Genomic DNA, 18843 nt, shown 5'->3' on the forward strand with positions numbered 1-18843 from the left:
TTAAAAATCAACATAAACATGAATATATTGTGGAGCAGAAGTCAAACTCTCAAAAAAAAAAAATAACCCTTTGTGAGAATGGATCATAGACCAAGTGCTCATGTGCAGACCAGAGGACTTCAAGGCCTCTGTCTTCGCCTCTCATCTCGCTGTATGAGTAGGGGTTGTGGGAAACTGAGGAAGAAAAAGGTACCTGGCACCTGCCAGCTGCCAGTCTCTCAGGTTGTGTTCAAGGTTTTGCACAACTTTTTATACACAACCCTAACATGTGCAAAAAGAGTGATCTCAGACTTGAACCCCTGATTCAGAACGCTCCATGGTAACATAGAATTAGAGAGAAGAAGGTGGAGCATGCCCAGACACTGTTGTTACTAGCCAGGGGACAGATGAGGCCATCAGAAATAAGGAAAAGGCAGAAGGCAGCTTATAGATGCATTACCAGTGACATATTCAAGGAGGAAAATGGTAAAACTCAGTAATAGGTTGGCTCTGGGCAGGGCAACAGGAATCCGGGGTGGCTCTCAGACTTCTAGTTTTGCCAACAAAAGGACTGGGATGCTACCACCTAGGGGAGGAACCTGAAAGACATATGAAAGATGGGGCTGTGAGATGCCTTAGTGCCTTGCAAGAGTTAGGAACTGTGTTGCAATCCCCAGGACCCATGTAAAGCTGGGTGTGGTAGTGCATATCTGTAATCCCAGTGTTGCTACACATAAAAACAACAGCCAAGTGTAAGGCAAAAACCAATACCAGAGGCTTTCTTCTGACCTCCAAATATACATGGTGGCACTTGCCTAAATAACACACACAAACACACACACACTAACACAGATCCACACACAGAGAGGGGGGAGGAGGAGAAGAAAACAGAGTGGGAGAGAGAAATTTGAAAAGATATCTAAAGACAGTAAGTTAATCTTGGCTCTGTTAAGCTGTGGGACATCCATCCATCCATCCATCCATCCTACAGAGGGAGTTCTACAGCAGTAAGATCCTGTCTTAAACAAAACTCTTTAAATATTGTTGTGGTCAACTGCATTACTTTACTAAATTTTGCTAGATCACAAATTAGCAGTTTTAATTTGTACTTTTAAAGAAAAGACGGAAAGCTGGCGAGATGAGCTTCACTCTAATAATCCCAGAGGGCCCATAGTCGGATGAAAGGATCCTTACAACAAACAACAACCACCAGGCAGCTTTCCCTCGGAGACTTGTAGTTCCGGCTTGACTCAAACTATACAAAATTCTTTGACAAAAAACAAAAAGCAAAACAAAACAAAAAATGTGCCGCAGTAGTCAAGGACGTCCAAGGCAACCTGAATGCAACCTCCATTCCACGCTCCAATTTTACACAGGTCCCTAGATGCATCCTGCTCCCTACAAGAGAGGTCAGGTGGCTGGCCTAGGAGCTGCCCACCCGCACCCCACAAGAACTTCCCTTTGACTAAGGCTGCAGTGGACGCAAGGCAAGGCATGGACCTAAGTCAAGAGGGACCACTGCAAAGAACAGAGACCTAAATCAAACAGAGACCTAGCGCCTTCCTTGCTAGTGGGAAACTGGGCTTCTCTGGGATTACGTTGGGTGACGTCACAACACAACAGCCAATCACTAGCCTTCTATGAGAGACACTGTTGGGGAGCGAATAAGGTATTGGCGAAGGCGTTCTGTCAATCTCAACAGGAGACTGTTTTTTTTTTTTTATCTTAGCAACGGACGCGTCCTAGCAACAACTGCCAGCCCGCTGTTGCTGGAAATTTGAGATTTATTTTCCTGAGCAAGAAGAGTCAGACAGACTCCCACCTCCTACTCTCGAAGGAGCGTTTCTCCCGGGAACTGCCAAGAAGCTGCCTTCTTTTCCCTTTAGTGATTCCAGGTAAGGGTGGTTCAGAACGGGAAAGGAGTCGCGGGAAAACTAAATTTCTCATTACCGTATCAAGGGCGTTTAGAAACTTCCCAGAAAGTGCTAGAGGAGATGGAGTCTATGAAATAAAGAAACACTTTTTTCACTACTTTTGACAAGTTTGCAGCCCGAACCAGTGAGACAAAAACAGCTATGAGAGAGCAGTTAGTTAACGGGAGATCTAAGAATGTCGGGAACCGAGGGCGGGTACTTGGCGCGCAGCGGGAACTCAGTAAGTTACGCATAATTGAATTTAAGGACGACGAGTTTCTGGTTAGTCATCAGCACAGTAGAGAATTAATGTGGACTGAAGCCTATCACGGGGGGCTAGGGGAGGGCTAACCACGAAGATGAACAGAGAACCTAAACTCGTTGAAGGAGGGCTCACGTCTCGTTCGTTCCCCTAGTGATTAGCATATCTAGGACTTAATTTCTGCTCAGAGCGACCTCTCTTCCCCCTTGAAGTACTGTATGCTGAACGCTGAGTGAATCCACAGCAACCCTTCAGGCAGCCTTGTGTTTGAAGTCCTGTGTCATCTCCTCACAGCACCACTGGGGAACAAGACTGATTCAGGCAGACTGAGAAAGCAGACCAGCAGAGAGCAGCATTACCTTCTGATAAATGCTTCTAAAATTGCAAAATCCACTCCTGGGAAGGAAAGGGGTTTAGGGAATTGGCATTCCAAGTGACAGCGCTCTTGCACTGGAAGAGGATGTCTTTGTATAGAGAAAAAACTTGATTATTTTATGCATATATAAATAACAGTATTCATTGTATAAAATATGCAATGGACAGTAATGGTGGAAGCAGTAGTGGGGGGGGGCACACACATGAGCACGACCTCGGTAACTGGGTTACTGCAGCTGTATGAAGCTGGGTGATGTTTACAATGTTGTTGAGTACTTTTGGCCAAAGGAAACTGGGATAGAAAATGGAGAGGGATCAACTGACGAGAAATCATCCAAAAGAGAATCGGATGAGGTCCACCACCGGAATCTATGATTTTTGAAGAGTAGAGTGAAGAATACTCCATCTGAAAAGCTGAGACATCCTTTTATTGCATTATTTCTACTTAAAAAGTAGAAATTTGGACTGATGGGGTGGCTCAGTAGGTAAAGGTGCCTGCCACCAAGCCTAATGGTCTGGGGTTGATACCAAGACCTCACATGGTAGAAGGAGAAAACCAACTCCAGTATGTTGTCCCTTGACCTACACACACAGACACACATACATATATACACAAACATACATACATATACACATAAATAAATAAATAAATAAATAAATGTAACTTTAAAATATTTTAAGTAGAAACTTCAGGGTTGAGGAGATAACTCTGTTGCCTGCTTTGCAACTGTGAGCACCGTCTTAGTTAGGGTTTGACTGCTGCGAGCAGATACCATGACCAAAGCGAGTCTTATAAGGAGAACATTTAATGGAGGCTGGCTTATAGGTTCAGAGGCTCAGTCCATTATCTTCAAGGCAGGGAGGAGCATGGCAGCATTCAGGCAGGCATGGTGCAGGTGGAGCTGAGAGTTCTACACATCTTCTTTCTTTCTTTTTTTTTTTTTTTTTTTTTTTTTTGAGACAAGGTTTCTCTGTGTAGCCCTGGCTGTCCTGGAACTCACCCTGTAGACCAGGCTGGTCTTGAACTCAGAAATCCACCTGCCTCTGCCTCCCAAGTGCTGCAGTTACAGGCGTGCGCCACCACTGCCCCGCCGAGAGTTCTACATCTTTGAATCTGAAGGCTGCTAGTGGAAGACTGACTTCCAGGAAGCCAGGGTCTTAAGCCCACGCCCACAGTGACACACCTACTCCAACAAAGCCACACCTTCCAATATTGCCACTCCTTGTGCCAAGCATATTCAAACCATGACAGTGCCTGAGTTTGATGGCCAAAAGTCAAGTCAAAAAAGTTGTGCGTACACATAGGGCAGTGGTGGCAGGAGTGAGGGATAGAAAGACTGAATAGAAATTTCCCCCAAAAAATGTCAGAAGCATAAAATACTGATCAAAGCATCAATTGTATCTCTGTCGTCCAAGACCATTGTTTTAAGTGGTTCTATTTGCGTGCTGGATAGTTTTATGTCAACTTGGCACAAGCTAGAGACATCAGAGAGGAGGGAGCCTCAGCTGAGAGAATTCTTCCGTAAGATCCAGCTGAAGGGCATTTTCTTAATTAGTGGTTGACGTGGGAGGATTATGATGTAGAAGTGTAAGCCAAATAAGCCCTTTCCTTCCCAACTTGCCTTTGGTCAAGCACCGTGTTTCATCACAGCAATAGAAACCCTAGTTGTGATATCTTTCTAATGAGACAGCAATCTGAGGGACGCTGTGGTGTGGAGGTTGAGAGTATGTCCGCTGCTCCCCAAGCCCCCACATCAGTGACCCCACCTTATAAAGTGAGGGTGAAAAAAAGTGACCATAATAATAACGCGTGACCAAGGCTAAGTTCACAGAAAAGCTGAGGCAGAAATATCTTAAATTCAAAGCCAGTGTTGGTAGGCAAATAGGGAAATACTGCCTCAGGCCAAAAAATTTTTTTTAAAAATAATAAAAAAAATATTCACTGAACTTAAAATGTACATGAAATTCTTCACACTGCCTGGCATAATGAGCAGCTCAGTCAGTAAACAGGTTCTCCAGTGCAGGAGTGAGGATTAAGAAGAAAAAAGACAATTAGACAACATTGTAGCATGACCCCAGCCAGTTCTGAGACTGAGGCAGGTTTATTTTTTCCCAGTCTGCTTTTATGCCATTTTAATTACATGCAAGTATTAAGGGCAGGCAGTACAATGAGGAGCAAGCAAGGCAATTAGCAAAGTCCTGGGATTGCTCCCATGACAGTTGTTTCCAAGAGCTTGTCAGAATGACCAAAATACCTGAGCCCACTTCCTTGTCCAAGCCCAAAATCTGATTCTTGCCTGAAGCCTACTTCTTTTGTTCCACTCTAGGATTAAGATTTCTGCCTGAACTTACTTTCCTGTTCTAGCCTAAAGTTAGATTCTTGCCTGAACTTATCATGCCCTGATGTCAGATTCCTGCCTGAACTTAATTCTTTGTCATGGCCTAATGTCAGATTCCTGCCTACCGGTCCCCCAAAGGCTCTCCACAACATAAACACCTGTGTGATTTATAATTATTATTATTATTTAAACCACACATGTTGGACTTCCCCGGCTCAGCATGAGAAGTGCTTGCTCTGCAAGCCTGACATCCCCAGAGCCCACGTCACGGTGGAAGGATGGAAGGAAAGAAGTGACTCCGAATGTTGTCCTTTGAGATAGCACAGCCACACATACAGCACCCCTCCCCCACTTCATGCATGTACACACATATACAATGATGATAGTAATGTTCTCAATGCATGCAAGAAAGATGAAAAAGTGTAATTAAATGAAATGGAGAGAGAGAGAGAGAGTTATAGGCAAGCACACCCCATGCTTTGGTCAAGATTTTGCAATGAAGGGGACCTAACAATAACAATAACAGTAACAAGACCTGGTGATGTTTCAGTCTGTGTTGATGCTAATTCACTAAAATAAGACAAACACCATCTGTGGAAACTTAATGATGATGTGATTTTTTTATTATTAATATTTTTATTGAACCTTATAGCCAGCCACCTTGTGAGGTAGACTTTATTATCCCCAGAAAAAAAAAAAAAGAAGTAAACAGAAACTAAGGAGATCTGTGGTTTGCCCAGGACCATTCAGCTAAAAGCAGAGACTGTTTTCAAATCCTGGGGCATAGATTCATAAAACCACACATCTCGTACTGTAGCCCAGGCTGGCCTCGGGTGCATGACAATCCTCCTGCTTCAGCCCCCCAAGCGCTCTCATTGTAAGTCTGGCCATTCTACACGACTCTGAAATCACACCTTTGGCCATTTAACAGGGTGAGTCTATAGGGGCATCGTCAGGCAGATGTCCTTGTCCAGCGTTAACATCCTGTCAAAGCACCCTGGGGTTTCACAAATAAGATCTTAATGGTTACACGATCACACGCTAAGAGCTGTATGACTTAAATTATATTCATTTAAAAATTATGTCCAGACGTGCGTGTTGTTGACCCACATGTTAAGATTACATTCAGATGTGTGTGCTGTGGGCTGGTCTCATCCCAAGGACTTTAGGTGCACCTGTGCACACCTGTGAGGAGACAGACAAGGTAGCACCGAGCACCGTCAGAGATCTGGATCCCCGTGAAACAGAGGCGCTGATGATGCTACCCAGCCAACAGCTTTGTCGAAACAGAATCGTACCAATCACGCTGTTGTTCTGTTAAAACCTTTAGTCACGGTACACGAATTCCTGTTGAAAATGGATTGTTAGCCAGGCAGTGGTGGCACATGCCTTTAATCCCAGCACTCTGGAGACAGAGGCAGGTGGATTTCTGAGTTTGAGGCCAGCCTAGTCTACAGAGTGAGTTCCAGGACAGCCAGGGCTACACAGAGAAACCCTGTTTAAAAAAAAAAAGAAAGAAAAGAAAAGAAAAGAGGAAAAAAAAAAAAAAAAGAAAATGAATTGTTGATCTAGTCCAGGCCCAAACCTAGGAAACATTATGTTCACTTAATAGGAATGCTTCATACCTGATAGCAAAACCAAGGATTTACCAATGATTTCTCTTTGTGCAGCCTACATCAGAGCCATGGCACCCAAGCCACCAAAGAGCCCCAAGGGCCAGAAAAAGGGCAAAAAGAAGATGAAGCAACAGTTACTTGGTAGGATTGGTGGTGGCGGTGGTGGTGGTTGCTGTTGTGGCTGTTGCTGTTGTTTCTGCTGTTGTTGTATGTTATATACTGTGTACTGTGGCTTGACCTATCTATCAAGTAAAATGAAACACTTTTGCTTCTATGAAGTCAGCAGCCGCAGTATTAAATGTTCAGAGGCTAGCCTTTCCCCCACATGCTTCACTCCATAGACTAGTGAAATGCCACGGCACCGACATCACCGGAGGTGACTCTGTGAGAGAGACCCCGTTCCCTGCTTTGTAGGTAGCTGGTCACATGGTACTTGAGTTCTCCAGTCCACGTCTCTATTTGTATGCAGATGTTCTGATGTTTTGCAATTTTATAACCAAGTGAAACCACGTGATCCGAAAGGTGAAGCTGATGTTTCTTTGTGTTTTAGTTCCTGAGGAAGAGGAGCCCATGAACATGGAGAGCATGGGTAAGTGGGAACAACGAAGTTGTTTGTTACCTAGAGTCTCACTATGCAGCTCAGATAAACCCCCAAACTCTGGCTCTGCCTGCCTCCACCTCTCCCGAGGGCTTAGATCGCATCCCTACACTTGGCCTGGAATTTTTAAAGTAAAGAATAAAAAGAAAAACTGAAAGCAGAACTTACACTGAGAAATAGATTTAGACAACACAGTCCTTTAAATAAAATCTACTGAGAGCACTCATGGTTGGCAATATGGCTTGTAGATACAGCCCTTTCCAGACAACCTGGCAACCTGAGCTTGATCCCCAGAACCCACCAAAACGTGAAGGGGAGCCTGGAGAGATGACTCGGGGTTTAAGAGCACCAGCTGCTCGTCTAAAAGTCCTGGGTTTGATTCCCAGCATCCCCATGGTGGCTCACGACCATCTGTATTGCCAGTTGCAGAGGGATCTGATGCCCTCTTCTGGCCTCTGAGGGCACCACATGCCCGTGGTACAGTGTGCTGTACATGCAGTCAAGACACCTGAACACATACAATAAAAATAAATAATCTTTAAAAATATTAAAAGTTGTAAAATAACATGGACGGAAAGAACCAATTCACAGTTGTTCTCTGACCTCCAAAGCTTGCTGTGTACGCATACCTACATACATGCATCATACACTGCCGTGTACGCATACCTACACACATGCATCACACACTGCTGTGCACCCACACCCACACACACACATCACACACTGCTGTGCACCCACAGCCACACACATACATCACACATTGCTGTGTACCCCCCCCACACACACATATATCACACACTGCTATGTATACATACATACATACATCATACAATGCTGTGCATTCACACCCACACACATGCATCATACACTGCTGTGCATTTATACACACACATTCATCACACACTGCTGAGCATTCACAGCCACACACATACATCACACACTGCTGTGCATTCACACACAAACATCACACACATACCCAGTAATAATTTTTACCCTATCATGAGAGTATTGAAAGATCTTTTATTGGATGCCTGCAAATTATGACTTCCATCAGAATAGCATCTTTCAAGCTGTAGCTCAAAGGCAGTAGTCATCTGCTACCAGTTCCTTTTCATTGAGCTCATGGCCAACAGTCCTGTAGCTGACACCTGAGTGAAGCCCCAGCCTCCTCCTCTGTCCCTGGACCTTCCTCAATCTCTTGGAAGCAGACTACATGTCACTAAGCTCTAGGCTCAAGTGACTCTCATTGCTGATGTCCACAGCTCATGGCTTAAAAACTAAAGAGCAGCCCTTCTTACTCAGTTTTACCACAGACCCTATGGGTTGGCAGCATCCTTAGGCCTTGCCCCGTTCAATCTTTTATGCTGGACCACGAAGGCTCTGGACTAGAGAAGATGCTTATCCTGTCAGCTGCCTCTTGTTCACCGTGAGCACCACTTGCCTACCCCAGCTACAAAGAGCCTACAATGTTTACTCACTTCTACATAAGGGAATGTTAAGTCCTATTCTTAAATTGCATTTAAAAAATGTCCAATTAGTGAAAATGGACCATTGTTATGAAAAATACCAAGCCAGTAGAATCAGAAACGTGTGTCTGGTGGGAGCAGGAGACACGAAACACAACCTTGAGTCAGGGGATCACCTCAAATTCCAGGGCAACCTGGTTTACAGAGTGAATTCTAGGCCAGCCTGGAATTTCGCAGTTTGAGACCCTGCCTGTTCCAGATTGTATTTGTGTTGCCGTGTTGAAATAACCAGGCACAAAAGCAACACAGGGAGGTGGGGTTCATTTGGCTCACACTTTCAGACTAGTCCTTCAGTGAAGGGGAAGTAAGGGCAGGAACGTCAAACAGCTGCTTCCCCCACACCCACGGCTGCTGGCATTACAAGGGTGTCCCACCATGCCCACCTTTTGAATGGGCGCTGCAGATAGAACTCAGGCCTCAGGTTTGCAAGACCAGAGAGTGATTGACTGAGCCATCTTCGCAGCCCGTGGTTCAAATGTTATAACAAAGGTACCTACTTGAAACATAAGAACAAGAAATTTAGAGTCCCAGTTTTCTTTGACCAGCAAGGAAGTACCAGGTACCAGGTACCAGGGAGCCCCGTTGTGATGGAATTTGCCTAGAGAGGGCCAAGGAATGAAAGGTGGGCTAGCTGCCTGGGGAATCACCAGGTGGAGAAAGAAACGCTGACTTGCCAACATCTGTGCTGAGTGGCCGATGGCTCCCGGTTTTCTTGCTTGAAGTTTTAGAGAGACGTTCCTGTAGTGTAGGCATGGTGCCCTCCCTAGGCACTGGCATCAAGAGCCAACCCAGGGCATCTTCACAAAGCCTTCCAGATAAAAAGTTCGGAGAGAAGAAAGCAGAGAGACAGCAGGCAATGCAGAAAGGGCTGTCACTCTGAAGTGAGGTGTACCACGGCGGTTGGTGGTACCACGGCACAATCGTGGGGGTACTGAGAAACCAGCAGAGAGCCAATACCGCGGAGCTTTGATGGAGCCATGGGAGCAGAGGGAGAAAGGCCTCCTGGGACCGTCTTCTGAGAAGCCCCTGCGCTGTGGCTGGGAGGATGCTTGGGCTGTCTCTTCCTACAGAAGGAGACACGACTTCTAAGGCTTCTTAGATGTGGTAGTGCCATTTCCTTAACTCAAATCCTTCTAGAAAGTTCTCACAGGGTGCTGGGCAGGAAAAAACATCTCAAGGAATGAAACCACCTCAGCCCATCTTGAGAGCCCCAGATGGGGCTGGAGATGGAAGCTCCCCCACCCTTACTTGGCCTAGAGCAGCATCTCTAAAGGCTCCAAAGACAAGGGACTGAGGCCCCGAGCCATCCTGGCTCTCGGAGGAAGATGCCCTCCCAGCGCCTTGGGGTTACGATTCCTTCATTGAAGTCTTGCTTCTGGGGAATGTGCAACCCCGGCAGGGCCCTCCGGCACACGGGCGGCACAGCAGCCCCCATGCCCCCAAATTCTTAGTTGTCTTCAACAAGACCAAAAATCACCACAGAGCATGGTCTTTCATTGGTCAGAGAGGAAGGGGGGGGGGGGAAGAGGCGGAGAGGGAGGGGAGGGGAGATGGTGGGGGAGAGGGAGGGGGACGGAGGGTGTGGGAGTCGATGAGCAACAGAGATGGGAGACAGAAATGGGAGAGAGAGACAGGGGAGATGGGGGAGACAGAAGAGAGGGAGGGAGGAAGAGAGGAAGAGATGGGAGAGAGGGAGATGGAGAGGGAAACGAAGACCAAGGTGGTTATGTCTGCTAGTTATCCATCTATCCATCTATCTCTACCTATCTCTATCTATCCATCTATCTATCTATCCATCTATCTATCTATCTATCCATCTATCTATCTATCCATCTATCTATCTATCCATCTATCTATCTATCTATCATCTATCTATCTATGTACCTACCTATCCACCTACTTCCTTATTTTAGGAATGGAGTTTCGTTTTATTCGTGGTTTGAAGAGTACAGTACATCAGGATAAGAGAGGCGTATGGCAGGAAGATGGGTGGCAGGTCACATGGCATCTGTGGTCAACAAGCAAAGAGAGATGAAGCTAGGGTTTTTTGTTTTTGTTTTCCCTTTTTTTCCTTTATAATCAGTCCAGGACCATTCTATGTAACGGAGGGTGCCACCCACATTCTGGATGGATCTTTGTTCTTCAGTGAGATCTCTCCGAAGACACTCTCACAGACAGACATGCCCAAAGGCGTGTACGCTGGGTGATTCCAAACCCGGTCAAGTCAGCATTGAAGATTCATCACCCTCTGAGGCACGGAGCTGCCTGCCTCTCTTTGTACGCGTGGCAGTGTCGTGGAGGGTGGTCCTTCCTGAGATGCCTCTGCATCCGTGCTCAGGATCTTTCTCAATGGACCTTTTCTAAAACTTTTTTTATTATTATTTTGTGAGTTTTCACATCATGCACCCCGATCCCACTTATCTCCTTGTGCCTTCATACCCACCCTCTGCCCTTGCAACCTCCCCACAAAAGAAAACAAACATTAAAAATAAACAAGAAATAAAAACAGCAAGTCTGTCCGTGGGAGCAGCCGTGTGTCACACAGTATGCTCATTTGCCCAAATTGCTTTACTTGCAAATACTCATTGCAATGAGTCCTTGGTCTGGTTCAAGACCTCTGGCTTCCGTTATGCCGTCAGTCCCGGTTGGTTCCTCACCAGGACTCTTCTCTGACATCCTGTTGTTGCCCTGAGACATGGAGATCCTGCAGCTTTGGAGCTGCAGGACCAGGCCCTTCACATGTCCCTGCAGTTCACAGATGGATTAAATGTCCTGGTGAGCCAACTCAAAGCCCTGGATCGGGGTCTGAGTGGAAGCTGCCAGCTCTCCTGGGACCACACCACCAGGGCCAGTTCTCCCATGTTACCCAGGAGAGGTGTGGTACCAACTCTCCCAAGTGCTGCATCTAGCAGGGAGTGGGGCCAGGTCTCCCACTCTCACATCCTCAGGGCCAGCCCGACTGTCTGTTGCAGGGCACATCTCTCCCACACCTACACCACCCCATGGCTGTTGAGAGGCAGGGCAAGCTCTTTGGAGTGCCACAGCCAGAGGTGGGACAAGTCCTCCCACAACAGATACTGGGCAGGGCCAGCTCAGTGCAGCAACCATACACCAATACGAATACCGCCTCCTGCAGCAACCCAGACCCGGCACTTCCTTCTGACCTTGGGTGGTAACTCGGGGGCTCAGACATCAGAAAGGCCCTAGCTGTGATAGGAACAGGGACTCAGACATGGCCCCTGGTGGCAGCCCAGACTCAGACATCACCACGGCCTCACACAGGCTCCTCACCTCCATTGAGTGTCCAGTCCCACCTCTCTCCCTAGTACACAACCACTCAGCTTTCTTCTGAGGCTCAATTTCTTTGTTTTGTTTTGTTTTTGTTTTCTTGAGACAGGGTTTCTCTGTATAGTCCTGGCTGTTCTGGAACTCACTTTGTAGACTAGGCTGGCCTCGAACTCAGAAATCCACCTGCCTCTGCCTCCCAAGTGCTGGGATTAAAGGTGTGCGCCACCACCGCCCAGCTGAGTCTCAAATTTTTAACCAAGAAAATTATTTAAACAATCAAGCATTTCCTGCTGCTGTAGTTTTAAGTTGTATTTAACATCCAAATTCTACATTCACAGGCCATCCAGAAATTTATCCACTAGTATTAACTACCAAGACCCAGGAAATATTCAACTGTCGAGTAGATGAAGATATGACAGACGAACAAACGTATAAGCTCATCAAAAAGGAAGATATCTTGGCAGACTTGCAAAACCGAGCCGCAGTATCTGACTTCCACCCAGTCAAAAAAATTGTCCGGGTAAATACAAGTGTGCTGTTTGTTCTCAGCCCTAACTCAGGGACTTCCCAGAACACAACGCAAGTTAGGAAGATTTTGCATCAACGCTGTCACCCCTTACCTTCAGACCCTGGGAGTCCAGTGTGAGGACCACACATGAGAAGATCATTCTTACCCTGTTAGAATAGCTATTTAGCTGGGCATGGTGGTACATGGGAGGAAAATCACAAGTCTGAGGCCAAAGTGGGATATTTAACAATTTCAAGGCCGTCCTGAGCTACAATGAACCTGTCTCGAAATCTTTTTTTCATACTACTTTAAATTGCTTAGTTCATTGTGTGGTCCTGTTTTGCCTCCTACCATGTAGATTACACTACCAAACAATACTCACCCTTCCTTAGTGTGTGTGTGTGTGTGTGTGTGTGTGTGCATGTGTTGTGGAGCTCTGTATGTGTGTGTGTGTGTGTGTGTGTGTGTGTGTGTGTGCATGTGTTGTGGAGCTCTGTGTGTGTATGTGTGTGTGTGTGTGCATGCATGTGTTTCGGAGGTGGGTGTGTGTGAGTGCGGGTATCAACCTCAGGCATCTTCCTCAACAGCACTCCACTTTATTTTTCTACGCAAGGTCACTCACTGAACCTGGAATCTATCAATTAGGTCTGACCAGCTAAGAATCCTCCTGTCTTCCCCGACTGCAGCACTGAAATCACAGATCTAGGAATCTGAACTCAGGTCCACACACTTGCACAGTAGACACTGCACCAACCTGTAGTAGAACATGATTACAATCTCAGCCCAGGCGTCCTTGGGTTATTGAGTTCCTAGGAAAATCACCCTCACAGTCTTTATATTTTTAACAGGTCTTAAGCAGCACAATAGCTGGGCAGCTGTCTACCCTCCATGCTGTTAGAACCCACATTCTTATCGATAACCCCAAGTTATTACTTACTATTAACTATGTTCCATCAGGGATGCTCTCAACCCCAGTTGGGCAGCCCACATGGCAGCTCTCTTGGCCCTGATCCCATGGCCGCTTCTCCTTTCTCCTCTCTCCTCTCCTGCGTGTTCTTCCTTTATCTCACTGTGTCTTCCTTGCTCCTTCCTTTCCTCATGGTCCTCCCTCTAACCTAAGTCCACAAAACCTCAACCCCACCTATGTCTCCTCTGCCCAGCTATTGGCTGTTGACATCTTTATTTACCAGTCACAGTTAACTGGGGCCAAGGGGCACCGAGCATCTATATACAGATTCTCTCATGTCTGGGGCAACCAGTTTCGGGGGCTCAAATTAGCGTTAGAATACAAACAGCATCAGGCCAACCAGCTTACACCGATAGAACCATTTCCCTCAAACCTCATGTTTTCCTCTTTCTGTTAAAAATAAAACCATATGGTCATGGGATGGAGAGATGACTGACTGTTCTTCCTAAGGAGGTTCAGTTCCCATCATCCTCAAGGTGACTCACAACCAGCTAACTCCAGTTCCACGGGATCCAGCTTTCTCTTCTGACTGCCACGGAAACAAGACACGCACATGGTGCACACAAATACGTTCAAACAAAACACTTATACCTATAAAAGGAAAAATAATAAGTCTGGTCTTTTAATCATATGGTAAAATGTCCATGGCTCCCTTGTGTTTTTAATTTGGGAGCTGGGTCTAGAAGACGGACTATCGGTGTGTTTACATTGCGGACCGTGTTAATCTGACATTGGCACCTGCTGGAACTGAATGAGCCACTAATCCTCACCCTCTGCTGACGGCCCCTACAGGAGTACCCAGGGGAGGAACTTCTCCTCGTTTACGACAAAGACTTCAAGTATGGACTTAACTTTTACCTCATTGGAACAGAGGAAGGCAAGGAGAACTTTTTAAAGGTAAGTAAATCCGAAGGCCTTGCAGGCTGGTATCTGTGCTCTCCCTAGGCTCTTAGACATGACCCTGCTCTCCGCTCAGCGCAGCTTCTGGATGGTGTGCTCGTCCTGAATCTGTACAAATTATACCTCTGGGTTCTCCCAAATAGAATACACCCACTAACACGTGCATGCACACACGGACACAGACACACACAGACACACGTACATATATACGTGCATACATTGTTTTTCTTTTATCAAATAGCCCTTTATAAACTCAGGGAAAGCGAGCACCATACTTTAACCATTGAACGTGGCTTCTGTATTATTCGCAAAGGCATTCACTAACTGCTGCTTTCCTAACACATGGGGTTTTCTCCTCTGCCGCCTCCATCTTTGTCTTACCTTGTCATCTCCCTGTATCCTGATGTCTGTCTTTTCCATTTTTTTGTTTTGGTTTTGTTTTGTTTTTTGAGACAGGGTTTCTCTGTATAGCCCTGGCTGTCCTGGAACTCACTTTATAGACCAGGCTGGCCTCAAACTCAGAAATCTGCCTGCCTCTGCCTCCTAAGTGCTGGGATTAAAGGCGTGTGCCACCACCGCCCGGAACCTTTTCCATCCTTTCTTCTTCTTCTTCTTCTTCTTCTTCTTCTTCTTCTTCTTCTTCTTCTTCTTCTTCTTCTTCTTCTTCTTCTTCTTCTTCTTCTTCTTCTTCTTCTTCTTCTTCCTTCTTCTTCTTCCTTCTTCTTCTTCCTTCTTCTTCTTCCTTCTTCTTCTTCCTTCTTCTTCTTCCTTCTTCTTCTTCCTTCTTCTTCTTCCTTCTTCTTCTTCCTTCTTCTTCTTCCTTCTTCTTCTTCCTTCTTCTTCTTCCTTCTTCTTCTTCCTTCTTCTTCTTCCTTCTTCTTCTTCCTTCTTCTTCTTCCTTCTTCTTCTTCCTTCTTCTTCCTTCTTCTTCTTTCTTCTTCTTTCTTCTTCTTCTTTCTTCTTCTTCTTTCTTCTTCTTCTTTCTTCTTCTTTCTTCTTCCTCCTTCCTCCTTCCTCCTTCCTCCTTCCTCCTCCCTCCTCCCTCCTCCCTCCTCCCTCCTCCCTCCTCCCTCCTCCCTCCTCCCTCCTCCCTCCTCCCTCCTCCCTCCTCCCTCCTCCCTCCTCCCTCCTCCCTCCTCCCTCCTCCCTCCTCCCTCCTCCCTCCTCCCTCCTCCCTCCTCCCTCCTCCCTCCTCCCTCCTCCCTCCTCCCTCCTCCCTCCTCCCTCCTCCCTCCTCCCTCCTCCCTCCTCCCTCCTCCCTCCTCCCTCCTTCCTCCTTCCTCCTCCTCCTTCCTCCTTCCTCCTCCTCCTCCTCCTCCTCCTCCTCCTCCTCCTTCTTCTTCTTCTTCTTCTTCTTCTTCTTCTTCTTCTTCTTCTTCTTCTTTTCTTCTTCTTCTTCTTCTTCTTCTTCTTCTTCTCCTCCTCCTCCTCCTCCTCCTCCTCTCCTCCTCCTCCTCTCCTCCTCCTCCTCCTCCTCCTCCTCCTCCTCCTCCTCCTCCTCCTCCTCCTCCTCCTCTTCTTCTTCTTCTTCTTCTTCTTCTTCTTCTTCTTCTTCTTCTTCTTCTTCTTCTCCAGTCTCTCCCCCTTTTGGCTCAGTTCACTTCTGAAAGCTTAAGATGACAAGAATGTGAGGAGCACCCCGTGCACCCACATAAAAGCCAAGCTCATTGTGAGAGGCGCACACGGACCGTGTGAGAGAGGCGCCATGTGAGCTAGCCTGCCTTTTGTTCTGCTCTAGCCACCAGAAGTGCCAGAGGAACAAGAAGAACTCAAGGAGTACGTCCAAGAAGACGTGTACGTCTACAATCCTCCTGTCTCCAAGCCATGGGTGTCGCTGGGCAGCGAGAAAGAAATTGAGGAAGAATCTGTCCAAGAATCAGGAAAGCGGGTTAGCAAGTCTTCGTGGTGCTGTCCGATCTTTACCTCTCTCTAACTGGATATTGTTCTTTCCAGAGAGACCCTAGACTTTGCTGTATGGGTCACTGGGAAGTGGGAGGGGGGGTATTGTTGTTGTTTTCTAGTAGAAGAATGGTCTCTTTCTTTGGTAGGCACCATAGATTGAATCTGTTCCCCAAGAAAGAATATCTTAAAGTCTCTTGGCCCCTAGTACCCCAGAGTGTGACTCTCTGGTATGGGGATCATCTTTGCAAGTATAGTTAGCTATCATGAGGTCACAGACAGATTAAGCCCCTCATCTGCTTTTGTTGGTGTCCATGAGAGATTGATTACATGGAGACATAGACACGGACGCCATGAGAAAGGGACCGAGAACAGGACCATTAGCCCTCAAAGCCCTGGGTTCAATCCCCAGCGCCCTTGCTTGCTCAAAGACTGTAGAGACCTGAGACAGAGTTTATCTATGGTCAAGGAACAGCGAAGGTTGCTAGCTTCACCGGGTACTGGGGAGAAGCAAGGTCAAGTTCTCCACTGCCTCTCAGCAGGAATCCTCCAGACAACCTCAGATGTTTCTGCCTCCACAGCTGTAAAACTGGAATCCCTTGTTTTAAGCCACCCCGGGTGAGGTAGCTGGCTGTGGCAACAGTAGGAAATGAACACAGTGGGGTTCCCTCCCCCAAGCAACTCTTGAGGGGGGAGATCATGTGCAAGTGGCTGGGGACAGTGCAGGACAGGAAGGAGAGAAGTCCTCCAAGGGAGGTGCTGGTCAGAGTCTCTAGAAGGAAGGCTTTGTCCTGAGTCCCTCGAGGAGCTCAGAAACGCAGGTTACACTCAGGGTTGTCCCAAAGAGAAGGTGGGCTTCCACATACCTCCTACCTGTCTCCTCCTGGTCCAGATGTAACCCCCTGTCACCTCTTGTCCTTTTTGCCTCTGTCATGGTGAACATAGTGAGGAATAGTGGCTGCAGGCTGTGGGAACAAAGGTCACATGGAACTGGAAAGGGACAGCAAGGGTCCAAGGGGCTCTGAGAGGGCCCGTGCACACCGACACTGTGTGCACACCGACACTGTGTCGCATATTCACTTTTCTCCACTGACTTCATTAGGCTTCTTTTGCTGCTTATGTGCGTTGCAGGTGACCTACATGATTTCTAGAAAACGGAGTGAATTTGGTGCACCGGTGACTTTCAGTGACCAGAATGCCTCTAGCGTAAAAGATGCCTACATTGAGTGTACGTCTTACCCAGAGAAAAATTACACCCTCACACAATTTGAGAAAGATGTCGGCTTGCAAGTCATTGCTGAAGTCAAGGACACAAGCACGCAGACAAAATGGTATGACAGGCAGGCATGCGTCCGATTTGGGAAGACTTGGTTATACCCAGTAATGCTCTTTTTGAAGTCTTGGGGAATAAGACACTATTACCTGCTAAAAACCATGAAGTAGGAAAATGAAAACTGGTATTAATAGTCCTAGTGGTGGCTGACTCCCGCCTGGAATCTTGCTGTTGTCTTCTAGAAACTCTCCTCTTCCTGCTCAAAGATGTGTTTGTTTATGATGGGAGTCTCATTATTTAGCCCAGGCTGGCCTCGAACTTGCCATGTATTTCAAGTTGACCCCCCAGTTGGCAATGTTCCTGCCTCAGCTTCCCAAATGCAGGGACCACAGGCGTGCACCAGTGGTATGGCGGACAGCTTTACACCTCCCGTCAGAATGTCTGGCTTCACTGGCAAGATCTGTACCATCACCTATGAGAAAAACAAGAAACTTCCATCCAGAGACCTTAGAATAGCATCTGAAGTCTTGTTTTCTTTGCAGTGTAGTAGACAGAAAAAGCAGGGAGCCAGCAGGAGATGCAGGCAAATTCTGAAGCAAAGGGGACATGGCAGGATGATGTAAAGAAATAAAAAATAAATAAACCCACAGTGGTGTGTGCTGGAGGGCAGGGCAGAGTGAGCTGTACATGGGAGTGGCCAAGTAGGAAGCAGCTATAATTTTAAACCAGGCAAAATGTGCCCACCATTAATTTGGGTGGTGGTGGTAAATGGAAAAAGTAGGTGAGAAAGATATGTACATACAAGAACGCTGTCATCAAAACTACCGAAACCATAGCACGGCTGCCCTAGCGATCACCTGATGTGATCCAAGGCAATTAATTGTCCAAGTTCTCCTGGACGTAACCAACACTGTGCCACACATCTGACTCCTACTTGCCTTGCTACTTTCATAAAACCACGAACGTCTTTTTTATTTCTGCCTTGAGATCCAAACCCAAGTCTCTTGAGTTTCAGAATCAACATTCCTTCTCACCACTATCCCGTGTGCTACCAGCGATGCCAACATAGGTCGGCAATAAGAACAATGTGTTGTCTATTAAGCATACTCCAAACTCTCTCTACCTTGCTGCCTGATTGCTGTTTAATCCACTTGCAACTCACAGCAGCAATTTACTGATATTTTTCAGTAAATATGGATTAAATGTCCCAGACTCTATTGAGCACACTAAGCATGCTTGGTGCTCTCTTCAAGGCTCTGCACACACTCACACAACACACCCTGACAGTGACTCTGAGATGCTTTAAAGACTTCTATTCACAGACAAGAAAATAGGCTCAGAGAAGTTAAATAATTAGCCAAGGGTCACGTGGCGAGTGAGCCAGGCTTTCAAGCCAGATA

The 18843-nt window shown here is 46.7% G+C and overlaps 1 protein-coding gene across 1 annotated transcript in view; it reads left to right on the plus strand.

The window, feature by feature from the left end:
• The first annotated feature begins 1719 nt into the window (after window positions 1–1719).
• Dnai3 (dynein axonemal intermediate chain 3) overlaps window positions 1720–18843 on the plus strand; it is a 57350-nt gene continuing 40226 nt past the window's right edge. Inside the window, exons 1-7 of the mRNA XM_021157846.2 lie at window positions 1720–1874; window positions 6539–6625; window positions 7035–7073; window positions 12235–12416; window positions 14164–14268; window positions 16010–16159; window positions 17302–17501. Of these exons, the coding sequence (XP_021013505.1) occupies window positions 6553–6625; window positions 7035–7073; window positions 12235–12416; window positions 14164–14268; window positions 16010–16159; window positions 17302–17501 (749 nt within the window). The 5' untranslated portion in view covers window positions 1720–1874; window positions 6539–6552. The remainder of the gene's footprint in view (window positions 1875–6538; window positions 6626–7034; window positions 7074–12234; window positions 12417–14163; window positions 14269–16009; window positions 16160–17301; window positions 17502–18843) is intronic.

This window comes from Mus caroli, unplaced genomic scaffold (assembly GCF_978045245.1).
Source record: "Mus caroli unplaced genomic scaffold, Mus_caroli_1 scaffold_3, whole genome shotgun sequence".
NCBI lineage: Eukaryota > Metazoa > Chordata > Mammalia > Rodentia > Muridae > Mus > Mus caroli.